Genomic DNA, 22,345 nt, shown 5'->3' with positions numbered 1-22,345 from the left:
TTTATTTAGAATTATAAAAAAATTTTAACAAAGTTCCCCTATAGAATTTTTAAAACACAGAATCTGGAAGAATTTTGTATCATATATGAAGAACTGGTAAAAAAAAAAATTAAAAACAAGGAACATAAAGTAATTATACTCCAATAAAGAGCTTAAAAAAAAAAAAAGGAACAGAAGTAAATGGATGTTTCCAAACGTTTGTGTTCCCCACAATATAATGTTTAGGACAGTTGCTAATAGTTTCATAAATGATACAGAAGACAACACAGAGTAATATTCCAAACAGAGGGGGATAAACTGAGAAAGGGCTTAAAAAGCCACGTGAATGAGTATTCTACTATTAGCCTTTGATTTCGGCAAGTTTAAAGTAAAAGCTCTGGGGATTTCCCTGGTGGCTCAGTGGTTAAGAATCTGCCTGCCAATGCAGGGGACACAGGTTCGATCCCTGGGCCGGGAAGATTCCACATGCTGCAGAGTAACTAAGCCTGTGTGCCAAAACTAGTGAGCCTGCACTCTAGAGCCCGCAAGCCACAGCTACTGAGCCTGCAGGCCGCAACTACTGAAGTCTGCATGCCTAGAGCCCTTGCTCCGCAACAAGAGAAGCTACCACACTGAGAAGCCCACGTAGCACAACAAAGAGTAGCCCCCACTTGCCACAACTTAGAGAAAAAGCCCATGCGCAGCAACAGACCGAAAGCAGCCAAAAATAAATAAATAAATAAATAAATAAATAAATAAATAAATAATTTAAAAAATAATAAAAGGTCTAGAGAAAAATTAATTAATCCAGGTAGTAATGAAAATACAATGGTTTCTGAACTAGTTTTACCTAATAAAAAGTCATCCAAATCTACCTCATGACATTAGCTCAGAATCTCTGGTAGGGTTCTTCATAGAGCAGACCAAATAATTGGTGATTTAAATATGCTACTGTAGACATAAAGATTAATATAAATGTATCAAAATTACATTCTTACCTTTGCATAAAACCATGGTATTCTCTCTCAATGAGTGATACCACCCATCAACTGGGAACACAAGCCAAGAATTCAGGCGCGGGCTTCCTTTCTGAGGGCATCTAACAGCATCACCACGTCCCATCAACTCTGTCCTAAAATACCTCGACTCGGTCTCTACCTCCATTCTTGGTACCAAGGCTTGGTTATCATTTCTTTCTAAACTATTATAGTAAACGCTTATCTGATTTCCTTACCTCTGCAATTCTTCCCTCACTAGTCTATCCACAACACCCTCACAGGGCAATCTTTCTAAAACAGATATCATCACGTATCCCCATGTTTCTAACTCCTATAATGTCTCCTTACTATCTATTGCATAAGGTACAAACAACTTGACAGGACTCTTCAGATCTCAGATCCTCTCCCATTCGTATGCACTAGTAACACTAAACTACTGGCAATGCTGTTTTGAGCTTGTAATGCTGGTTCATATTTCTTTGCTTCTGGACATGCTGGTTCCTCTGCTTGGAATTTCCTTCCTCACCCTCTGGCCTCTTGGAAAACCCTTAATGTTCCAATATCCAACTTAGTAAACCATTTACCTCCTCTCTGAAGACTTTCTTTCCTGAGCCATACCCTCGTTTTCCTTGCCTCTGTACTTTATACCTCCTAAATTTCATTTATCACAGTAGGACATAATGATTTGTTTATATGGCTCTTAACAGACTATGAGGACAGGGCACTGATATTCATTTCTGTATACCTAGCACATGCATTAAACATCAACGGTATACCCAACAACGTTTGCTGAATAAATAAATGAGCAAAAGACCAAAAAGAAAAAAACTTAGGACCCTATGACAACTTTTATAGTTTTGGTAACCACACTAAGAAATAGTTAATAGGTAGAAAACACCTGGAGAAAGGCCACTACAATAATTAACGGAAAAAAAAATAAAAGCAACTTCCATGTAAGAAAAAATGAAAGAAAACAGGATTCTTCAATTTAGAAAATATGAGATGGGTAATAACTAAAGGTACAAGCTACTGTGTATAAAATAAATAAGCAACAAGGCTATATTGTACAGCATAGGGAATTACAGCCACTGTTTTGTAATAACTTTAAATGGAGTATAATCTATAAAAATAATGAACCACACACACACAAAAGGTACAAGAGGTAAATGGAACAAACATGATACTGTTTACTAAATCCTGAAAAGTGTTCAACCAGGTATCTTAAAAGGAGTTCTTTTTAGGAACTCTATTTCCAAAAGGTTCCCTTTTATTTAACAGAGAGTAAATTTAAACTCAAGGTATTAAGCCAAAACAACAATGGTGGAAGTGGGCCACGTATAAAAGCATTTAGCATAGTGCCAAGCACAAAACATGCATCTGAGATATGCTATTATTATGGTTTCCAACAGTAAAATGTGCAACTGCCTCTATAGGAAGTAAATGAATATCAACAATAATCAGTACCTTTCAGTCCACAACAACAACCCACTGCAGGTAACAAGGAGGCAAACATCTACTGCTAAAAGAGCTCTTTGGTATAGGAGGTATAGCTGTCCCTCAGCATCCGCATGGGATTCGTTCCAGGAACTCCCCTTACCCCCACCTCTCGCCACCAGATAGCAACATCCACAGATGCTCAAGCCCCTTACATAAAATGGTGTAGTATTTGCATATAACCTATGCACACCCTCGCGTATACTTTAAATCATCTCTAGATTACTTATAATGCATAATACAATGCTATACAAATAACTGTAAATACAATGTAAATGCTATGTAAGAAGTTGCCACCGTAGCAAATTCAAGTTTTGCTCTTTGAAACTTTCTGGACTTTTTCCCCTGAATATTTTCAATCCACTGTTGGTTGAATCCCTGGATGCTGGAACACAGAGGGCCAACTGTACATGCATCTGCTACTGCAGAAAAACAACCTCTACTTTTTGATACTTCTTATTCTGCCATACCACTCATTCAAGTCTGCCTAATAAAGGCCTGTACTGTATCCTTCCCTTCCCTTAACCACTCATCATGGAGAATTTTCCAGTGACAGAGAGAAAAGCATGTATGTATGCTAGATGCATATATAGAGATACAAATATAAGCACACACACACATACTTTGCTTTGTGCAAGCAGCAGTCTTCAAATACTTCCGAACTGCCTCTGATTCAAAGATACCTTACTATTTAGCTACAACTAGTTTAGAAAAATGTCCTCAAATTCAACTGGCAGGAAACACTTATGAAGAAAAGTTTTAAAAATAAGCTATCAAGTTTAAATTATGGTAGTTAACTCTATTTTTTTTTCTTAATGCAAAGAAAAACTAACTGCAAAAATAATTTCAGTGGTTCTCTATACCATCTATCAGAATCACCTGACAGACTTGTTGAAACAAGTCTGGGTCCCACTCCAGAGTTTCTGATTCAGTAAGTTTGGGGTAGGACATGGGATTCTGCATTTCTAACAGATTCCCAGATGATGTGGCCTGGGTCACACTTTGAAAACAACTGGTTTAAACTATTAGAACTGAGAAGGACCTTGCAGGTGAATAAAATAAAGCTGAGATGATTAATATAGGCTTCCTGATTACCAAGCTAAAGTTTTTTTTAATCGTTAGGGTTATTACATTATGTTTTATGTACTTTCAAGGAAGTGCACATTTCTGTTCATTTCAACAGAAATGAGGTATGCTTGTATAAGCACACCTCAGAGATATGTAAAAGTTATGTTTATACTATACTATGGTCTATTAAGTGTGCAAAAGTATTGTCTAAAAAAATAATGTATATACCTTAATTAAATAGTACTTTATTGCTAAAAAATGCTAACCATCATCTGACAATGCAGGGTTGCCACAAACCTTCAATTTGTAAAAACTGCAATATTTGCAAAGCGCAATAAAGCAAAGCACAATAAAATGAGGTATGTATTTTTGAGTACTTGAAAAAGACATGGTCCTTGCCTTAAAAGAAGTCTAGTCTAGTGCTTAGCAGAGGTGAGGTGGGGGCGGGGGTGGGGGGGAGAGCTGGAGGAAGGTGGTCAAAAGGTACAAACAGTTAGAAGGTAAATAAGTGCTAGGGATTAAAAGAAAAAAGTACTAAGGACATAATGTACAACATGATGTCTATAGCTAACACTGCTGTATGATACACAGAACAGTTGTTAAGAGTGAAGTTCCTAAGAGTTTTCATCACAACGAGAAAAAAATTTTTTTCCTTTTTTTTTTCTTTTTTTTTTTTGGCCACACCATATGGCATGTGGGATCTTAGTTCCCCAATCAGGGACCGAACCCACGCCCCTTGTATTGGAAGCGCAGAGTCTTAACCACTGGACCGCCAAGGAAGTCCCCTTCTCTTCTTTTTATTGTATCTATATGAGAAGATGGATGTTAGCTGAAACACTGTGGTAATCATTTCACAATATATGTAAACCACATCATCATGCTGTACACCTGAAACTTAAACAGTGATGTATGTGAATTATTTCTCAGTAAAACTAGAAAAGTCTACTCTAGCTGGGTGAAAAGAAACTCGTGGTCAAATAATTACAACATAAAGTGACTAGTCCCACAGCAGAAATGCATAAAAATGGGAATGTAACTGAGCAGAACTCAAGAGAACAACATCTGGGGGCCTTGGAGGATAGCAGAGCTTACCCAAGAAGACAGAATGGGGTGGGAAGGAAAGTGTTTTAGATATGCACATTCACAGAAAAAAAAATCCATCAAGAACCTACTGTGGACCAGGTCGTGTACCGAGCACGGGGATAAAATGGTGAGAAAAGGCCCTGTAGCAGCCTTTAACGATGCTTATACTCTAAAAGGGAAACAGACAATCAAATAATAACCCAAGTAAGTATAAAGTGGCAATTTTGAGAAGTGCTATGCATAAGAGGTATTCCATACTATAAGAACTTATAACTGGAAGATCTGACCTAGTCAAAGAAATGCTCCCAGGAGAAAAGGGTCTGAGCTAAGGTATGAAGGATGGTACCATAGAATTCTACACACCATGTACAAACCTTTGTACATAAGAAGAGTGTAGATACTACTACTGTAAGTGGACATTTCTGTCTCCTTTAAGGTTCAGAGGAGAGATCTTGGTAGGCTAGTACTCAACTCTGCAAGACAAAAGGATTGTCAGTTAACTTCTTCACAATGCCTAGACTGACTATGACTACTCATGCCCATTATCCAGGGAACCCGTTTTCCACATCAAGGAACAGAAGAACCAAACTAATTATGAAAGTACCCTAGTGATCACAGTATAAGAGATAAGGTAACTGGATGGTCTCAAGAACACAACCAGTCTGTTCCACCTTTTTCTAGTGACCAGAACAAGTGGGGCAACCAGACATCGCAAATTCTTGTTCCTTGGCTCCCTTCTCTTTCAGTCTGACCACCACACTCCTGATAATTAGAGTATTACTGTTAGCACTTAACAAGAGAACGGAATAAATTATTACATTCTACCTTGTCTTCATGACAAAATTAAGCAACTTGTAATGTTAGGGTCTCAGTGATGTAAACAGTACTGTGCTATCTGTGTGCCAGGGAAGTCACGCTTTGTCTTTAAGAAGCATATAATCTAGACATAATTAAACTTTGTCTTGTATCCAGTTAGATATCACAAGAGATAGGGAGAAAACACTATGAGGATTCAGAAAAGAGGTTTCCTTCAATAAAAGAGGTTTCCTTCAATATACAGGATTAGGAAAACAATACTGCAAATGGGTTTTAGAGGATGAGAACTAGGGTAGGGACAGGAGATAGGATATCACAAGTGTGCAGAGAAGCCTGAACACCAGGCTAAGGAGTTTGTGCCTACAGTGGCAAAACCTTTAAAGTTAACCAAGCACTACCAAGCTATTTCCAAAATGTAAGTTTTATTTTTATTATTCCACACATGAAAAATTAAAGTTCATCAAGGTTAAGTAACTTGTTCAAGATTACACAGTTTATAAGCTGAAATTCAAAGCCAAGTTTCATCAACCAAAGTCCAGTGTCTGTTCCATGTCACCAATGACTTTTAAAAAATGCAGTGGTCCCTTCCATCTTAATTCAAAACACAGCAAACAAACAAACATTCAAGAGAACATTCTCTGGATCCTACACTTGTAGCTAATGACTTGTTCCCCTTCTCTCTTCACAGCCAAACTTCTCTTCATTCACTGTCTCTGTTTAATCTCACATTTATTTTGAAGAATGTCTTTTGCCCCCAAACGCCACCAAAACTCCTGTTTACAGTCACCAATAACCTCTATGTTGCCAAATCCAATGGAAAGCTCAGTCTTCAGTATACTCAGCCTCTCAGCAGCATCGACCTGAGCTGACCACTCCCTCTTCTCTGAAACACTATCAGTCTAAAGTGGTGTTTAAGAATACAAACTGGAGCCAGACAAACCTGGGTTTGAAAACCAACTTCTCCAGTTACTACCCAGTGGTCTTGAGCAACTTATATAGCCTCTTCTGGTGTCATTTTCCTGATTTATAAAACAGAGATAATAAAAGCAACTACTTCATAGAGTTACAAGCATTAAATGAGTAAAAATACACTAAAGGTTAGAACAGTGTCTGATAAATATAAGTACCACAGTCCCTTGGCTTCCAAGGCACCACTACTCTCTCTTTTTTTTTTAAATCTTTTGGCTGCACCACACAGCACATGGAATCTTAGTTACCCCACGAAGGATCGAACCTGCATCCCCTGCACTGGAAGCATGGAATCCTAACCACTGGACTGTCAGGGAAGTCCCGAGGGCACCACTACTCTTGATTTTCCTCATATCTCTCTGGTCCCTCCTTCTTACCCTCTTTATAAGTCACTCCCTGTCTACCCAACTACAACTACCACACATATGCCAATAAGACCCAGCTATATGCCAATAAGTGCTTGCTGAAGCCCAGAACCACAGTCAGCTACCTACTCAACAGTTCTACCAGGACGTCTCATAGGCACTTCACGTTCGACCTTCCAAACATACTCAAAACTGAATGTACAGGACTTCCCTTGTGGTGTAGTGGTTAAGAATTTGCCTGCCAATGCAGAGGACATGGGTTGGAGCCCTGGTCTGGGAAGACCCCACATGCCTCAGAGCAACTAAGCCAGTGCGCCACAACTGCTGAGCCCACGGGCTGCAACTACTGAAGCCCTCACGCCTAGAGCCCATGCTCTGCAACAGGAGAAGTCACCACAATGGGAAGCCCGCCCACCACAACAAAGAGTAGCTCCCTGCTCACCACAACAGAGAAAAGCCAGCGCACAGCAATGAAGAGTAGCCCCCGCTTTCTGCAACTACAGAAAGCCCGCGCGCAGCAAGGAAGATCCAGTGCAGCCAATAAATTAAATAAATAAAATTTAAAGAAACAAAAACACATGGATTAAAAAAAAAAAAAAACCCTGAATGTATGCTTTTCCCCTCAATCTCCAAATCTGGGACTTTCCTGGTTGTCCAGTGGTTGGTTAAGAATCCACCTTCCAATGCAGGGGACACGGGTTCAATCCCTGGTCGGGAGAATTAAAATCCCACATGTCTCGGAGCCTGCGCACCTCAATGAAGAGCCCACATGCCCCAACTAAGACCTGACGCAGCCAAAAATAAAAACAAAAAAAAAAACCACACAAAAAACCCAACTCCAAACCGGCTCTTCCTTCAGTGTGTCCCGTATCTCAATAAAAGGACTACACCACAAACCACTCACATGAGAAAAACTTGGGAGTCATGCTCATAAGTACCCCTTAACCTCACCCTCCACACAACCAATGAACCAAAGTCCTTTGATTCTATTTCCTAAATATTCCTGAAGACCTCTATAATTCCACTGTCAGCACTCTCAACCATACTACCATCTTATCTTACCTGAACCGCAGTGGCCTCCTAATTGTTCTCACCAAAAATCCATTCTTGCTCTCTCCCTGATCCTTTCTCTACACGGCAGCTGTTGATACTAGCCCAAGCATGTTATATTCATTCCTCTGCTGAACTTTTGCATTCCCACTGCCTTCAGAATAAAGCCATTACTTGACCTGACCCCTGATTACCTTGTCAAGATTTTAACTGTCTCCACCACTCACTTCTCTCCAGTTAAACTGTCCTTTTTGGTTCTGTTTGGTTGGTAGGTTCCTCAAACATGTCAGATTCCTCCCAACCTCAGAGGTTTTGCATATGATAATCACTTCTCCTTTTTGACTGGTTACCTCTTACTCACACTTCAGGTCTGAGCTTTAAAGGCTTTTTCAGGAAAAGTGTTCTCTGATGCCTCTTCCCACTACTGAAGTTTAGATTAAGTCACCCTATTATACACTTTCATTGCACCCTATATTTATCTTTGTAGTCCTTTGCATAACTATAATTAACATTACTAGTATAAGTATTTCTTCCCTAACAGACTGTAATCTTGATGACAGAGGGACCATGCCTATCTTGTTCATCACTGTATCCATATCCCAAGTGCCCTGCATGATGTCTGACGTGGTTTAAGTGCTTGTAATATTTTCTCATTCCTACCACAGGGCTTTGCATTAGCTGGGTCCTCAACCTAGAGCTCTGCTGACCCAGATCCAGTCCCCCAAGGCCTTGAACTTCACAAGATTGGCTCCTCTTCACTCAGGTCTCAGTTACAAACACCATCTTCTCAGGGAGCCTTTACCAATGACCCAAGCTCAAGGAGTGATTCCCACCCTACAAGTATTTCATCCCTCTTTTAATTTCTTCAAAGTATTCGGCACTATCTGAAACCACAGTTATTTGAAAGTTCTAAAAAAAAGCAAGGTCCAAGTTAAGTGCCTGACACAGTGTAAGCACTCAGCAAACATTCAAGTGAATGAATCTCCTGAATGAAAAAAGATGACTTGAGGAACACCCTAAATTCAACAGCAAAACATTTACAAACTGTGCTCCAACAAAGCTGAAGAAGAGGCAGTATATCTGAGACTGCTTACTATAAATCCTGGCTCTTTCTTCTACTTAGCTGAATAACCCCGGACAAGTTACTTAACTGTACTACGCCTCAGTTTCCAAATCAGAACATGGGAATCATAGAATCTACCTCAAAGGGTAGCTGAAAATTAAATTAGTTAATATATGTAAAATGCCAGTACCAAGCACATAGTATAGACTCAACTAATGTGTACTATTATTCATCAGCCTGGACTTTTTTCTCTCTGTTTCAAATACACAAGGTGACTTTTCCTTTATCTTATCCACCCAAAAACGTTTTTTTTTCTTTTGTACACTGCCCAACTCCAAGGGCATCTTTCACATTGATTAAAAAATGTGAATGGAACCTTCTGGAATTGTGCAACATGGCAGCACCATCCCCATGTCCTAGAAACCCCCAGAACTGTGATGATCAGAAGAATAAGATGACCAAAAGACAAAAAACAGAGAAGTACTTTGGAACTGATTAAAGTACTGTAAAATAATCACTATATTTACGAATCTACATTCTCTCGAAGTTACCGTCAGAAACAAGAAAGAGTTGACTAGATTACTGCCCTGACACAACAGACTTGGTAACTTCTGTGATCCAGGGATATAAAGAGAGAAATCAAGGTTGGGGCTACTTTAAATTCACACTGAGGGCCACAACCAGCTCGTGAGGCTGTTTCTCAGGAATGGCCATGGGTTATTCAGCCACAGGGTAATCAACAATATTTCAATATTTGTTCACATCAATACCCCAGCTTTTATCTCATTTTTTCTATCCTCCAAAGAGAATATCAAAAGAAGATTTATTGTTATAACTTAATTATTGATCTCAAGACAGTGAGTACTTACTTTGGTTACCCAAATTAGTTGATCTTAGAATAAGTTAAACACAATAATAAAGAAATCTGCAACTATTTGTCCTGACCATGAAGTTACTTTTGCAAAAATTCAACAACAACAAAAAAACACTTCACGCTTATTTGGGCAAAGCCCTGGGAAACACGATCTGAGATGCTTTCCAGATGTTTTGTGTTGGACTTAAAACTCTAAGATTAACAGCAGATAATCAGGATGGAAACCTAGAACCCATTTATTGGATATCTCTCTTTAAATCAGAGTTTTCAATCTCACACTATTAACACTGGATAATTCTTTGTTGTGGGGAATGTTTTTTTTGTTTTTGTTTTTTTGTTTTGGGGGTATAGTTGCTTTACAATATTGTGTTAGTTTCTGCCGTACAACCAAATGAATCAGCTATATGTTTACATATATCCCCTCCCTCTTGGACCTCTCTCCCACCCACCCCCTACCCCACCCATCCTAGGTCACCACAGAGCACGAGCTCTGTAGCAGGTTCTGTTGTGGGGAATGTTTAATGGGATGTTTAACAGCATCCCTAGCCTCTACTCACTAAAATACCAGTAGTACTCCCCTAGTCTGACAATCAAAAATGTCTCCAGATATTGCCAAATGTCCTGAGGGGGCAAAAATCACCCCCAGCTGAGAATCTCTGCTTTAAACAAATCTGTTCCAAATGTCTAAAGCATCCACCCACATTCTCTTCTCCCTCTTTCAAAAATCCCTCCCTCTGATCTCCCTGATAATCCAGACTTAATCCCAGAGTCCACCTTAATTCATTTGTCTTTGCTCCAAAATCCTCGGAAATCACTTAGTACAACTCCCTCAATAACAGGTCAGTTCTCTTGTTCAAAACTATAGCTGCTAACAGAGTTGGTACTAGGACTCTGGGCTCATGATCCCCAATCACGCACTCTTTTCCATCATAACATGCTGCTATCCATCAGTCACCAAGTTTTGTCTGTCCTTCACGGCCAAAGTGTCTTGCTTCTATCCCTTCCTTTCCAATTCTACTATCTACTTCTCAGAGCAGCAGTTCTCGAACTTCTGCATGCATCAGAATCACCTGGCTTGTTAAAACACAGATCGCTGGGCCCCAAACCCAGAGTTTCTAATCCAGCAAGTATGAGGCAGGGCCCCAAAATATGCATTTCTAACTAGTTCCCAGATACCCAGATAATGTTTACCTTTCTGGTAAGGGGACCGCACTTCAAGAACCACTGCCCTAGAGTTCAGGTACCTACCACCTCAAGAGGTAATCTACTTCAATATTCTTCTAGACACCTGCCTGACTTGAAACTAGAAAAATACTACTCCTAAATCACCACTTTGATCAAATCAGTGTTCAATTAAAAACAAACCGCAACTTCTAATGGCTATTTTCCATACCTGGTTTTCATAATTGTTTAAAATTTGTTCCCTACATTATCAACACTGCCTCCCAAACAGTGTTTGGGAGCCTACAGGCTTCCCACTCCATAGTGAAGCTCATGCTGTCTTTAGCTCCTGTGAGGCCACCCTCTTCCCTCCTCCTCTCTACCTACCTGAAGGAGGCCTTCACCACTGTATCTGCCAAAACCACTCGTTTGGTCACTATCTGCTGCCTTTTATCTTTATGCTTTAAGTTTTTACCAAGTACTCACAGATAGAGAAAACCCCCAAGAACCTAAAATTTAAAACAGAAAACAATGATATGAGTGACATGCATAAATAAAAGGCTTGACATATTCACAAACTGCACAAATATTGCTATTTTAACAGATCAAGTGCAATAAGTTCAAAGTTCACATAAAACAAAGAACATGCCAATTTTTTAAAACATGATCAAACACTGGCTGTCAATTTGTAGCTATCTCATTTAGGATGTTAAGCAGGTATCTGTTAGGAAAGAAATTGTAAAAGCAGCCTCAAAAAAAAGATAAAGTACTCAGTTTACAACTTCCTACCACAGGGGTACCTATCATTTGTTTTCTGTATGAAATACAGTGCGAGAGAGATGATAAGGTGTGAAAGAAGAAACATAGGGTTCAAGGTCTGGTTCCACTCATCAACTCTGTGATCCTGCTCAAGTCAACCACAGCTCCCTAAGCCTCCATTTCCATAGTTAAAAAACAAAAAAAACAAAAAACCAAAAAAATCCCACAAAAACTATACCCTCTACCTTACAGGGTTTGTCTTGAGGATTAAATAAGGTAATGTATTTGAAAGGACCTAGCCTAGTACTTGATATATAATAAATGTTTATTGAATTTTAACCTCTGTTGATGTGAAAGCACAATGCAAAAACACAGTATTATTCCAAAAATGAGACAGAGGGCAAATTAATAAAACCTAAGGATGTCCATTCCCCAAGAAGAAAGATAAAAAGAAACATAGAATAAGAATGTTATGTCCCTGTGCAAGGTACACAGCAAATGTATCTGTTCCCTGACTCAACTGTCAAAACCCAAGACTTGAGAGTAACACAAACACCATCACTTGCAACTTCACCACTTTAACACCGTCTTAAAGTCAGCAAAAACCTTAACATAGGGTTTAGGACAGGATTTGAGGTAGGAGAACTTAAAATTCAGACTGAGCTTTTACAGTTAACTAAATATTTTCTTATTTGTTCTAATGGCCTAAATACTATAATGTTCATGTGGCATACATGAACACGTGTACTAAGCATAAGTTTTTATTTGTTATAGCTTAGGCCTTCTGGTTCTTATGTATACTACAGAACCCAATACTTCGTTCTTCCCTGTGTACCAAGCTCTCCTCCATTCTAGTGATCTATTTCTAATAGTCAAGAAAACTCACAGCAAAGTATTTGGACTTCCTAGGTGGCGCTGTGGTTAAGAAGCCGCCTGCCAATGCAGGGGACATGGGTTCGATCCCTGACCCAGGAAGATCCCACATGCCGCAGAGCAACTAAGCCCGTGAGCCACAACTATTGAGCCCATGTGCCACAACTACTGAGCCCATATGCTGCAACTACTGAAGCCCATGCTCTGCATCAAGAGAAGCCACCACAACGAGGAGCCCATGCACCACAATGAAGAGTAGCCCCTGCTTGCCACAATTAGAGAAAGCCCGTGCGCAGCAACAAAGACCCAACAAAGCCAATAAATTAATTAATTAAAAAAAAGAATTTATGAGAGCTTTCAATGGTATCGACAAATACTTATGGAGCATCTTCTATACTGCAGACTGAGAGTACTTTCTTCTCTCTTTTTGAGGCTACTTATTGAGCACTTGCTATGTATCAAGCACTATTCAAAGCATCCAGTAGACACCATAAACCAAAACAAAGTCCCAACTCTCAACAAGCTCATACTCTAATGGAGAGATATGCACAAACTTAAGTATGGTAGCGATTAGTGCCCAGCAAAATGAACAATAGAAAGTAACAGGGCTTGCAGCACTCATTCTGGGTCCCCAAAATACAAGTAACTGTGGAAGGCTGATGCATAAGTATAAAGAATTAGCTCCCTCATCATCTGCATTTTGAATGCCAAAAATGGGCAATGAACTTTTCCTACATCACCAGGAAGGAGACTGCAACACCCCAAACAATGTATGTACTCCACCAATAGAGACTAACAGTTAAATCTAAGCAACAATTATAAATAAGTGAAGTCAACAATTTAGACCATCTATAATTTTTTAAAATTGTTAACGAACTATGGAAAAAATGGCTTAAAATTAGGTTTTTATTTTGCCTGGCATGTCCCTGGCCAGAAAGACCTTAGATTGGGGACATTCAAAGTGGGACTGTTTGTAAAAGGGATAATCTGTTCATTGTTCCTGAATCTGGGGAGACAATTTTAAGGATAACCCAAAGAAAGGTGAAAATACCATAAGGGCTCAGCGCCCTCCGTTTCTTGCAACAGAAAAATGATTTAGCTATTTCAGAGAGAATCATATGTAAGGCACATTAACAGGAATGAGCATCCAATAGTATAATAGCATCCTTTAGAAAATCTCTTAATCTCATCATCAAGATTGACAAGCAAGCTGAATTCTCAAGTAAATCAGCATCTCTCCCTTCGAATAACAGGACAGGCTTAGATGAAGTCAAGAGAAAAAAATATTCAGGTCATATCACTTCTTTTACCCTGAAGTATATTGTCTTCACTTTCTTTTACATTGATTTAGAGGTTCATTTGTTTCTACAATTGCCTTTGGCAGGGGCTAGTGAATTTTTTCCATACTAAATGTACCTATACCTTAAGCATTTACTTTATTAAAATTTTTATTTATTTATTTTATTGGCTGTGTTGGGTCTTTTTTTGCTGTGTGCAGGCTTTCTTTTACTTGCAGTGAGTGGGGGCTACTCTTTGTTGTGGTGCGTGGGCTCCTCATTGCCATGGCGTCTCTTGTTGCAGAGCATGGGCTCTAGGTGCATGGGCTTCAGTAGTTGCAGCACATGGGCTCAATAGTTGTGGATCATGGGCTCTAAAGCGCAGGCTCAATAGTTGTGGCGCAGGGGCTTAGTTGCTCCGAGGCATGTGGGATCTTCCTGGAGCAGGGATCAAACCTGTGTCCCCTACACTGGCAGGCAGATTCTTAAGCACTGCGCCACCTAGGAAGCCCTAAGCATTTACTTTAAATGCACATTATTTTGCCCTTGATTTTCTATGCAATAATAAATACTGGTGTGATTTCAAAAACCTAAAAGATCGTCAACTACAATTGCTAAGGATTTAACTAACATTTTAGATTACAAAACTGTAAGATATTATGTTGAACATTCCCTATAAATGAACACTTAAATATACATGGCTGTGACAAATATTCAAAACTATTCCAACACTGTGGCTTCCTGAAACCAAATGAAGGAAAAAAAGTTACATAATCCGTACCTGTCAATGTTTCTCAGTAAGGTCCTACATCTAAACTTACTAGAAACACGGAAATAAATCATCGTTACCTCAGAACAACCAAACATCCACCCATCACCAAAACTGAAGCTTCTATCCCTCCCAGATATGTCAACTTCCCATGGAGCTCTAGTCTGGCTTTCTTCTAGGAATCTATACACAAAACTACTAACCTTTTCATTAAAAACAAAACAGTGGCTTGTTTAAGAAGTCAAAACATCATTTACCTTCCCTTGTACTTCCTACACTGCAAAATAAGTAAAAGTTCTAGTTCCACACAGAGGAGCTTATGCCCCAAATCTACACATACATACCATCTTCAAAGGTATAATTCTCTTCCACGTGTAATAGACAAATACTAGTTTGAAAAAAGACAAGCCAATTTTTAAAAACTAGCTATTTCTGATTTTTTTTTAAAAATGGCTTGTGACAAAGATGATATAAACATCAAAATTTATCTCACCAAATCCAGTCTGTACACTTGAAATAGCTATGTCAGTTAAAAGCATTAAAAAGGATCTATTCAAAAAAAAAAAAAAAAAAGGATCTATTCAATCATGAATAATACATATTATTATAAGCAAGGATACCACTTTTTTTTTTTAAGATAGGTAAAAGGTCCTCAATATAAAAAGTCACTCTTGTTCCAAAATCAGTTTGGACTCAGACTGTTAATACTGGTACTACACTTTCTCTCCCAAGAGGCTATTTTGAAGGTATGTCACAGAGGGATGACCATTTAGGTTTTGTCCTATAAAACAAGTAATAGCCAATAACACTATAATCAATATACTAGGTGATTCAATTCAATCTGGCAAACGTATAGTAGGAGACCACACAAAGTTTAATCACCAAGCCAAATTAGTACACCTGTCGTTTTGTCTCCTTCAAACCTCATGTTCCATGGCCAGTAATTGCAAAACTAAATTCTATATTTTGACCTACTTTAAAGAGACACAGTGTTATAACTACTGTAAAAATGAGCCTTTATGCCTTCATGTGTCTTAAAATTCCTCAAATATGTAACTTAATCAACAGAAAAGTCTGCAATATAAGCACTTGCCACAGAGATTACAAATCTGGTAGGCCATTCAAATAAGTCACCAATATACTCTCATATCAAACGTTATGTTATGGAAGGGATTTACACTTTGCATATAATTTTGTGATGTAATTTTAAAAAGGAAAAGAGACATTGGTCACCCTAAACTCCAAGATTATGAACGAAAATTCTAAGTAAGAAAGATTCTCCCCAAATACTTGCTGTACCCTCTTACACAACACTGCTACAAAAGCACATAAACCAAAAGGAAAAATATGCTAGATAAAGAAAAGGTTAATGCCTGCAACAGGTAGCAATCATTTTACGATTAAAAAAAAATCTTACCATGACAAAAAACACAAATTCCTTGGCTCTCCTTACCACTACCTCCCTATCTTGTTAAAAAATGTGAAAACTTGCTTTGAAAGACTGGATCCCAAGATCTTTCAGATTATTTATGAAACAGCTCAGCAATTCTACCAGCTTGACATGATAAAAAAGGATTCTATATAGCAGTAACTAACTGAGAAAAGTTTTGCAAGATGTTCTTTCTTTTCTCCCCCCCACCCCTGCCAAAAATTGAATTCAAGAAATGTCAAAACAAAAATAAATCCTAAATGTCCAAAATTCCACTAATGATATAGTTTATTTCTAAAAGTTAAAGAATTATAATCTCAACACACAGACTGGGAGACAAGCAAATCTCTGAAACAAAGCTTGCCAGAACATATTGCCTACTGGATACACTTGCCAAAACACACCACACCTTTTCAACAGTCACGTTGAGGGGGGTGGGGGGGGGGTGCCATGCGGGAGGCATGGGGCAGGGGGGAAGAACAGCCTTTTCTCAGAGTTTGGAGATCATCAGAAAATGGATTAGAGAGTGACTCTTTTTTTCCTCCAAATTCAGTCTAAAATGCAGAGCCAAATAAAACGAGCATAAATTCCTTTAGCAATCTTCTAGGTCTTTCAGTTCACCAAAATTTACATAATACATAAAATTCTGTGGCTTTCCTCATTCCTCACTCTACAAACATAAATTCAAATTTCTGAAATGAATATACGGTGAGAATATTAATAAAGCTCCCTTTGACTAGGGAAAACAAAAATCAAATTCTTAAACTCCAGCAGGGAAACCTTCAGACTTCAGAGGAAAGCGGGGCCTAAAGGACTAAGTATTCATATGCACACACAAGCTAATTCCCTCCAAATCATTACTAAATACTTATTTCTATAAGATATATCACATACATCCCTCCCAAAATATAGAACTTTATCAGCAACCAGTATTCTACCTTCTCTCAATCAATCCCCTCCAACCCTAGGAGTGTTAATTTGTGTTAAAAAAAAAAAAAAATCCATAGTTCTACTCTCCAGCTTAAAGCCACAAATCTTGGTACACAACAATCTAAAAAAATTATACAGAATGATCCTTCTTCAAACAGTTCTGCCCCTAAAATTTACATTGTAATCTAACTTACTCAATTAGATTTATTACAATGTCAGTACTGCAAAATTAGGAATCCTTGTCACGCTGTAATCCACAAAATCCTTTGATTTACAACAGTTTCAGCAGAAGTTAAAGGCTACCTATAAATCCATTTCCAAATAGGATGACTATTAAGGCTCTAACTACTTGGCCTAAAATCCAAATGAGATATTAATACACCTTCTCTCCTCAAGTGCAGAGAAAGCCACCTGAAAAGTTTTAATCACAGTATGTTCACAAATGGAAACAAAATAGTTATTCTGCTTCAAAACTGAAAAAGAAAAAAGAAAAAAAAAAAAAAAGACAAGAAAATACTAACCAATCTCTGGCTGTAACGAATCCTTTCTTCTTCGGGTTCCATTTCTCACTCTTCTGTTGAAATTACAGAAAGAAACCACTCCAGGGCTGCCTTCCTCTTCCTCCTTAGGAACCAGATTGCAACACTAAAGAATAATGATATGAGTAGAGATGAGAACTCATCCTCGAACTCAAGCTTTCTTTTCTGGGAATGAAGTATTTAGGATACGTGTAAGTTAAAGGCTTCCTGAGAAATCTGGTTCCTCTTCATCAGTTTGGGACCTCTCAGCTCTGGGGCAAGTGGTTCCATGTCAAGATCAACATTAATCACATTACAACTGTCTGAGGCCTATAGGCAAAAGAAGATGTTGGTTTCAGTTCCTTACAGACGGGCTATACCACTTGTTTCTCCCCAAAGGATTACAATACGCAAGGCTTTCCTTCATGGCAGCATTGGCAAAAAAAAAAAGGGGGGGGGGGCGGGGGGGAGGTTAGGACTTTTCTCTCTTAGAGAGCTGACCAGGTGAAGCAGGCGCTGAATTAATCCAGATCCTAACCAAATTAGTTCTCTCTCACACGTAATTAGATACTAAAGAAAAGGACAGACTATATAAAAAGAGAACAAGAAATCAGAATTTAAATAAAGACTCCAAAACAATTTCCCATACACCTCTAGTGAATCCGTATACAATCGTCGCCTTCCTTCCTAGACTCCCCGGATTTTTTCATTCCCAAACCAACCCTCCACCCCAACACAAAATGTGTACAACTCCGAAATACATTCAAGAGAGTTGAAAATCGGAAACAAAAATTTATCAGACCTTTCTGTTTAAAGTAATAAAGGATTTTATCTAAAGATATACGTAAAATTCATCTTTTCCAAACATTAAAGACCGGTTTGCGGGACGGTCGATCCCTAAGACCAAGAAAGGTTTTTCTTTTTTCTAAATATTCTCAGGAATAATGGCTTCCATAGAGAATGCAGATTTTTTTTTTTTCTTTTTGTAACTACATTATGGCCACGTTAATAGCATCCTTTCAAAACTGCTACGAGACCATTGGACCTGATGACACAGTTTGCAAGAGCAGTTCGTGGCAAAGCCCTTCTGGAGGAATCCCTTGCCCCAAGTCGGGAGGGAAACCGTGTTTGCACCCCCTGGGCGAGGACTGCCCGGGCTTAAGAGCAGCCAGGGCCGGAGAGGAAAAATGGCAAATCTCGCCGGGATCCCCCAGGGAAAGGCGTTTCAATGGTCCGTTCAGCCATCGGAAAAAGAAATAGAAACTTTACATTAAGTCTTTAGATAACACAGCGAACCAAAACTTCCAAGGGTGGGGGGGCGATAGGAGGGGGAATCTCACCGGGGATTTTGCTCGTGAGTTCTTGTCCAAGTGAGAAGTAAAAGATTCCAAACACAGAGAGGAAAAATTAAATCCCAAACGTCGTCTTCAGGTTTTTTCCGTGGATCAACCCAGTATCCAGAGGGTCAGAGCGACCCGGAAAAGAGAGGAAACAGTTGCTGAATCAAACCTCCTCTTCTGGCTTTGGAGACCGGGAGTCGGAGGCGTCAGGAGAGGGGAGCGCGACCCCTCGGCGCCGAGCCCGGGGCGCCCCCGCCTCCCCCGGGCCAGCGGTCAGCAGCCCGAGCCCGAGCCCCGGGCCAGCCCCGGCCGCGGGGAGCGCCCTCTTCGCCGTGCCCTAGGCGAGCAGCCGCTCGGCCGTCTCCGGAGCCCGGGAGCGACGGCCGATCAGCTGAGACCGGCCGACCCGAGGCTGCCCGCGCCGCCCCGGCCCCCCGGAACGCGGGCCCCGGCCCCGGGGGGCGGAGAGGGCGGGAGCGGCGCGGCGCGCCGGGCTGGGGGCCCCGGCTCCCCTCGCGTCTCCCCCTCAGCCCGGGCTCCGAGCTGCGGGACGAGCCCCCGGCTACTCCCCAGTCGCAGAGGAGGGATTCCGGGGGATGGGCCCCCTGGCGCTGCCCCTCCTCCCGGAGCGCCCCCTGCCCGGGATAGACAGAGCGGCGACAGGCCCAGCCGCTAGGAAGGTGCTCTGAGAGCCGCAGCCGCCGCCGCCACCGCCGCTGCCGGGGAGGGGTGTTGTTTCCCTCACACAGGAGGAGCCGCTGAAGCAGCCGCCGCCATTTTGAACCCGTCAGACTCTCACATACACACAGCTCCTCCGCGGTGCACTGCGCAGGCGCCGCCTCCCTACCCCTCCTTCGGCTCTCCTCTCCACCCCCCACCCCCTTTCGAGCCTCTCTTCGCTTCTTACCGCTCTCCGGGGTGCACGTGAACGCGCACGCGTCACTCCCCTCTAACGCGGACACTTTGCCGGCGCGCGCACGCGCGGATGCGTCGGCCTCGAATCGCCCGCGCCCCGCGACGCCGACGCGGCTCCCCGCCCCCCCTCGCGTCAGCCTGCCCGCCCTCCCGCCGGCCCACCGCCCCCGCTCCCCGTCGGCCTTCTTCCAGGACTCGGGCCCAGCCCGCTGCTCGCGCCTGCGCGCAGGCTACGGATCCTCCTCCGCGCGCGCCCTGCCCCCCGCGCGCCCTGCCCCCCACACGCCCTCGCTCGAACACACACTTCGGCTCTGTGACCCCGCCCCCCGCCGGCCAGCTGCGCCGGCGGCCCTCCCCCACCTCTCCTGGGAGGGTGGTGACCCCCCGACCCCCCACAAAGCACAACACCCCCCCAAGCAGTGGGGAGAAGCGCCCCGTCCCCCTTCAACCGCCCTATGCCCCAGTCAGCCCGTCACAGTCACACAGCCTGAGAGCCGGGCGGCCTGGGCGAGGGCAGCCGTTGCCCGCCTCAAACCAGGGTCTCCCGGGGTCAGGCCGCTGGGCCCGGCCGGCCAGACTGCCCAGGGTGAGGGGGCGCAGGGAAGGGCCGCCTTCCCGCCGGCTGCCCTCCTCTCGCGCGCCCGCCGCTGGGCCGAGGCCGGTCTGCCCGCCATCCCCGGGCAGGCCCTGGCGCCCCCACCGCGGGGCCCGTCCGCCCTCGGCTTGGGGGGGCTGCTCGGTGCAGCAGCCCGGCCCCGCCTCACCCACTCCTCGCCGCTCCGAAGGGGCAGGAAACGGGAGTAGCATGTCTGTCCTGGGCTCGACTCCCCCCGGGGAGCTCCGGGCGCTTGACAAGGGCGTCCACAGGTACCAGGCGCGGGAGTGGTCGCCGCGACGGCCCGGGGGCGGTAGCGGCCGGCGCGCCCACCGCGGGCCCGAGGCGCCTGGGGAGTTGGCCCTGGAAGCCCCCGCTCCTCGGCCACGCTCGGGCTTCCGCAGCGCCCGTGCCCCCGGCGGCCCGGGTGGGACGTGACCCCGCCCCCGGCAAGTCGGGGCGCCCCCCACGGAGGGGTGCGCGAGCCGTCCCCAGCACCCCCACCCCCACCCCGGCCGACCCCGCCGCCCCGGGCCGCGGCGGGCGCGGGAGGCCCGGCCGGGAAGATGTCTTCTCTCGGTGCGCGCAGCTTCGCGCGAGGGTCAGCGACGGGGCAGCGGCCGCCGAGCCGCGCCAGCCCTGCCCACGAACGGGCTCCCGCGGCTCGACAGCTGCCCGACGGGCTAGCGGGCTGGGGACGTCGACGGAGCCCGGCCAGAGGTATCTGAGCAACGCCATGCGAGCAGCCCAACCGCGATCAGGGCATTTCCCCAGCCAATCTCGTGCTTTGAGGCCCGTTTAAATTATAAATCCCGTAGAGGGCCGTGGCTTGGGCGTTACGCACCCGGGTCAGCTGTGTTGGCTTCGCTACCGTCTTGCTGAGAGGTGTCACACAGATCTTTTTTCTCCCTGCCTTGGTTTCCTACCCTTTAAACTCTTGATTCCTGGGATTCCAGGATGGAGGAGAGAGGAAAGGGGTAGAGTGAATCATGTAACTTCCATAAACAATCTCCAACTCTTTTAGGAAGACGTTAGAGAAAGACAATAATTGAAATAATGATATCTTCTCTTTCTGTGAAGGTGTGGATTCTAGGGTAAAGGCAGTATGTAAACCCAAGGTACTGTTATTTATTAGCACATGAGGTTTTCCTGCATGCAAAGTTGGGGAGCTTTACAGACTTCCTAAGCTTTGTCTGACAACATCCTTAGGGGTCAAGCTAAAGTGCCCGGTAGCATCACACGTATTTCAGAGATAGACACTTGAAGTACAGAAAGGTTAAACAGCTTACATGACTACTCTAACACGGAGGAGTTTAGTGCCTTGCCACACCAGACCGCAACATCTCACAAACAACGACAAAAGGTTTGTTAATATGGTATCACCCTCTTGCATTACAGTCCGCTGGGAAATATTCTTTATTCTAATACCAGACTTTGTAGATTTTCAGAGCGAATGAAGAGCTTCACCCAAAATTATCAGGGCTAAAGCCCAAGTCTTTCAGACTATAGTAAAACATATTTAAAAGGCAGCAGTTGTTAACACTGGCATTACCAGATGCAATCCCATAGGCATCTGGCTCTCTGCAGGTATAGAAAAAGGCAGCGGCTTGTTTGTTTTGTCTTTAAGAAGGAGAGAAGGACTTTTGCCATTGTCAGATTGAGTGAGTGTCTGGCCTTATTGCGATTTGCAAAATAAATGGCTTTATTTCCTTCCCACTCATCCCTATAAATCCATGAGACACTTGGGGCAAAAAGAGAGAGGAGGTCTCTAGCAGAAGCTCCACTTGGTCTTGCCCTTTTTCTTAAGATCCAGGACCCCTTAAAGTAGTTAACCGTCAATGGACTGGGCTGCTCATCTTCAGATTAAAGATGCCTCCTACAGGTTTAACTTGTGTGGGTATGCTGGCAGGAAACCTAAGAAGGCTCCAAGAACAATAATAGTAATACTTACTTTGAACAGGTTTGCTAGTAAAGGTTTGTCAGATTGCAGCCAGCTCTTTTCCAGTTGAAAACCATTTGT

At 42.7% G+C, this 22,345-nt stretch overlaps 1 protein-coding gene across 6 annotated transcripts in view; it reads right to left on the bottom strand.

The window, feature by feature from the left end:
- The window catches only part of KDM2A (lysine demethylase 2A), a 105,720-nt gene extending 85,915 nt beyond the window's left edge, over nucleotides 1-19,805 (bottom strand). Inside the window, exons 1-3 of one of the 6 annotated variants that reach the window (XM_057725712.1) lie at nucleotides 18,816-18,831; nucleotides 17,479-17,602; nucleotides 11,407-11,429 (exon numbers count right to left, since the gene is read on the bottom strand). Coding sequence is in view for 3 of the 6 variants with exons in the window: in XM_057725708.1 (XP_057581691.1) it covers nucleotides 17,479-17,520 (42 nt within the window). In the remaining 3 variants the exon portion in view is untranslated. Of the gene's footprint in view, nucleotides 1-11,406; nucleotides 11,430-17,478; nucleotides 17,604-18,815; nucleotides 19,616-19,722 lie in introns of those variants that run through there. The other 5 variants (XM_057725708.1, XM_057725714.1, XM_057725707.1 and 2 more) reach the window with 5 other exon arrangements.
- Nucleotides 19,806-22,345: the final 2,540 nt, after the last annotated feature.

Source organism: Hippopotamus amphibius, chromosome 3 (assembly GCF_030028045.1).
Source record: "Hippopotamus amphibius kiboko isolate mHipAmp2 chromosome 3, mHipAmp2.hap2, whole genome shotgun sequence".
NCBI classification, from domain to species: Eukaryota; Metazoa; Chordata; class Mammalia; order Artiodactyla; family Hippopotamidae; genus Hippopotamus; species Hippopotamus amphibius.
This window is presented reverse-complemented; position numbering and strand designations above follow the sequence as displayed.